At 43.2% G+C, this 4,293-nt stretch overlaps 1 protein-coding gene across 1 annotated transcript in view; it reads left to right on the top strand.

Annotated features, from left to right (window-relative positions):
- The first annotated feature begins 1 nt into the window (after position 1).
- LOC105525744 (A disintegrin and metalloproteinase with thrombospondin motifs 7-like) overlaps positions 2 to 4,293 on the top strand; it is a 29,794-nt gene continuing 25,502 nt past the window's right edge. The window contains 2 exon segments of the mRNA XM_011961485.1: positions 2 to 10; positions 2,711 to 3,122. Of these exon segments, the coding sequence (XP_011816875.1) occupies positions 2 to 10; positions 2,711 to 3,122 (421 nt within the window).

Raw genomic sequence — 4,293 nt, 5'->3', positions numbered from 1 at the left:
CATGGCACAAGTATACATATGTAACAAACCTGCACGTTATGCACATGTACCCTAGAACTTAAAGTACAATAATAAAAAAAAAAAACAAATATTACATGTTCTCATTCATAAGTGGGAGCTGAAAGATGAAAACACATGGACACAGGGAAGGGAGCAACACTTACTGGGGCCTGTCAGGGGAGGGTGGTCGGGGAGAGCATCAGGGAAAACAGCTAATGCATGCTGGGCTTAGTAATTAGGTGATGAGTCGATAGGTGCAGCAAACCACCATGGCACACATTTACCTATGTAACAAACCTGCACATTCTGCACATGTACGCCAGAACTTAAAATAATAAAAATATAAAAAATAAAATAAAAATAATTTTAAAAAAGATGTGGATTATAATGAATCCTATGGTGCTGAAATAGTGTCCAGGGTTTCAGTATGAATTCATAGATACACAAAATAATAGTTGTGTGTGTCAGCATTCACAGGTTAGTATATATGCTCTCTATATATGGGCAGTTTAATCAGAGATAGAAATGGTAAGAAAGAGCAAAAAGAAATGCTATAGATTAAAAACACTGTAACAAAAATGAAGAATGCCTTTGACAGGCTTATTAGTAAACTGCATTTTGCTGAGGAAAGAAATCTCTGAGCCTGAGAATATCTCATGGAAATCACCAAAACTGAAAAGGGGAAAAAGACTGAAAAAAAAATACAGAATATGCAAGAACTGTGAGACAACTGCAAATGATGTAACATATATGTGATGGGAATTCCAGAAGCAGAAGAGAAAGAAACAGCAGAAATATTTAAGACGATAATGGCTGAGAATTTCTCTCAATGTGAGACACCAAATCACAGATCCACAAAGCTCAGAAAACATCAAGCAGGATAAATACCCACAGAAAAACTGCATCTAGCCACCTAAGTGACAAACTATAGAAAAAAAAATCAAAAGATGAAGAGAAAATTCTGAAGGAACCCAGAGGGGAAAAAGAACCACCTTACCTATGGACAAGTCAAGATAATAATTATATCCAACTTCTCCTCAGAAATCGTGTAAGCAAGAGGAGAATGGAGTGAAATATTTAAAGTGTTGAGAGAGGGGAAGAAAAAACACCACCAACCTAGAATTCTATATTCTGTGAAATTACTCTTCATAAGTGAAGGAGAAATAAAAACTTTCTCAAGCAAAAATTGAGGGAATTAGTTGCCAGTAAACTTGCCTTGAAAGAAATGTTAAAGAAAAGTTCCTTGGGAAGAAGGAAAATGATACAAGTCAGTAACTTGGATGTATATCAAGAAAGGAAGAGCACTGGAATAAGAATAAGTTAAGATAAAATGAAAACTTTTATTTTTCTTATTCTTAATTTATCTAATAGATCAATTCAGATCAAACTGATCAATAGATCAAACAGATCATTTGTGCAATATAACAATTTGTAATAATATATTTGATTATGTATATATCTTTTGTATATAAATTATTGTGTATGTTTGTATGCAAGTGAAATGAATGATAATAATGATACAAGGGACAGGAGGGAGGAATTAGGACAATTTTGTTATTATAAGGTACTCACTCTACCTGTGAAGCAGTAGAGTGTTATTTAAAAGTGAACTTAAACTAGTTGTAAATGTATATTGCAAATCCTAAGGAAAACAATACAAAAAGAAATATAACTGACTGATATGCTAAGAAGGGAAGGAAAATGGAATCATGAAATGCTCAATTAAAGCCACAAAAGATGGAAACAGAGTGGAAGTCAAAAATGGAAACAAAAGCAAGAACAACAAGTAGAACACAGTAACAAATATGGTAGATATTAATCTTACTATGTTGATATAAGAATCATTTTGAATGTCAATGGTCAATCACCAGTTAAAAGACAGAAATTGTCAGAGTCAATCAAAAACAATACCTAACTGTGCACTATATGATGCCTGCAAGAAACTCACTTTAAAGAAACATATAGATTAAATGTAAATAAATAGAAGAAAAATATACCATGCTAACACTAATCAAAAGAAAGCAGGAATAGCTATATGAATTTCAAACAGAGCAGCTTCAAAGCAAGGAAATTTAGCAAGGATAAAGATTCTGTCAAAGCATTACAGAATGACAAGGGGGATCCAATCTCAAAGAAGACAAAACAATCATTAATGTGTATGTGCTAACAACAGAGAATCAAACACCCTGAGGTAAAAACTGATAGAAGTGTAGGAAACATAGATGAATCCACTGTCATAGCAGGAAACTTCAACACGTCTCTATCAGAAATGGACAGATTCAGCAGGCGGAACATCAGCAAGGACTTAACAACTCAACAACGCCATTAATAAACTGGATATAACTGACATCTATAAACAACTTCATCCCACCGTAGTGAAATCCTGTGTCCACTAAAAATACAAAAATTAGCTGGGTGTGGCTGAGGCAGGAGAATCGCTTGAACCCAGGAGGTGGAGGTTGCAGTGAGCCGAGATCATGCCACGCACTCTAGCCTGGGCGACAGAGCGAGACTGTCTCAAAACAAGCAAACAAAAATCCCAAAACACAAAAAACAACAAAAGAAGTTACTGCAACGATCCAGATGGGGAAACTGAGGCACGGAAAGATGAAAAGCAGAGTTAGTAGACAGCACAGCGAGGATTTGAATCCAGATACTCTGACTCCAGTAGCCCCCTCTTGGCCGCTCCACTCTGGTCCCCGGCCACCAGCAAGGACCTGGGTCTGCCCTGGGCCGAGGCGTTTGTGGTTCTCTCCCTGCAGGACGTGCAACCAAGGCCAGGGCGACACTGGACATCGTGCACCAGGTTCGCGTGGACCCTGGGGGGTCCTTCCTGTCCTGTGAGCTGTGGCCCCGCGCGCCGCACAAGCGGGATGTGTCTGTGTGCCCAGACGCACCCTCCTTCTACCAGCTGCAATACTGCTGGTGCAAGCTGCGCTTCAACCTGACCTCCAGTCAACACCTGCTGGCGCCTGTCTTTGTGAGCAAGACACTGAGGCTTGGCGGCCTGGGTCGCAGGCACATCTGGGCCCACACCCCCGCCTGCCATCTGCTTGGGGAGGCACAGGACCCCGAGCTCAAGGGTGGCCTAGCGGCCACCAGCGCCTGCGACGGCCTATTGAGTGCACTGTGACATGTATACTTGGGGCAGTCTCGGGTGGTGGGATGTGGAGATTTGCTCCAGCCTGGGCACTCACTTGTCTGATGGCTTTGCCCAGTGCACTTTTCCTCTGCCAGCCTCGGTATTCACGCCTGTAAAATGGGAGCGACAATGCAGGCCTCGTTGATCTCTAGGACAGCAGTTCTCAAAGTTTAATGTGAAAGCCGGGTGGTGGTGCACCTGTAGTCCCAGTTATTTGGAAGGCTGAGGCGAAAGGATCACTTGAGCCCAGGAGTTCAAGGAAGAAAGAAAGAGAAAAGAAAAGAAAAGAAAACTTTACTATGAGCTCAAATCACCTGCAGGCCCTGTTTAAACAGAATGTTTGCAGGGTAGGTCTGGGGTGGCGCCCAAACACTTGAATTTCTGAAACCATCTCAGGTAATATTGAAGATGCAGGTCCAGAGATCCCACTTAGAAAACCTCTGTTTGACTGGACTAAGTAACTGAAAAAGCAGTTGGCTTCTCTTCCCTGCGGCATCAGTTATGACTGTCCTTCACAGGTCCCTTTAGACTGCTCTTCTCCAGGAAAGCCACCCCTCACCCTGTAGCCATTCTGCAGGGTGTGGTGAGGAACCCCTTTCAGCCCCTCTGCCCGGATCAGCGTTCCGGGCAAAGCAGGCCTCAGCTTCCTGGCTTCGTCCAGCTGAAGGGTGGTGCTGGCTACTGCCTGCAGCCCTAATGGCTCCCTGACTGGGGCTGATTAGAGCAGCTTCCACTCCAGGCGGAGCAGGGCCCCTTTCTGTTGGTGTTCAGGTGACCAGCCCCACTCTCCCAGCTCTGGAGGTTGGGGGTTTGGGAGGAGTAGGGGATACGTGCACACTCTCAGCGTCCACTGTTCCCAGGAGGCCCTCAGCTTAGATTGCTCAGGCAAAAACCATGGGCTGTGGCTGCACAGAGCCTAATGACAGGGAGCCCACAACACAAGCTGCACAACATCTGGACCTTTGAAGGCCCATCTGCCCTGCACAGTATTCTCATTTATGGAGCCTGTGTTTGTCCCTTAATGTACAGTTGATGTTGTTAAGCCTGAGCAGCAGCTGTGCACACAGGGCGTCATTCCCATTTCACAGATGAGGAAACAGGCTCAGAGGGGAACTTGCCCAGGGTCACCTAGTCATTCAGTGAGTGGTGGG

Source organism: Colobus angolensis, unplaced genomic scaffold (assembly GCF_000951035.1).
Source record: "Colobus angolensis palliatus isolate OR3802 unplaced genomic scaffold, Cang.pa_1.0 Scaffold556, whole genome shotgun sequence".
Taxonomy (NCBI): domain Eukaryota; kingdom Metazoa; phylum Chordata; class Mammalia; order Primates; family Cercopithecidae; genus Colobus; species Colobus angolensis.
This window is presented reverse-complemented; position numbering and strand designations above follow the sequence as displayed.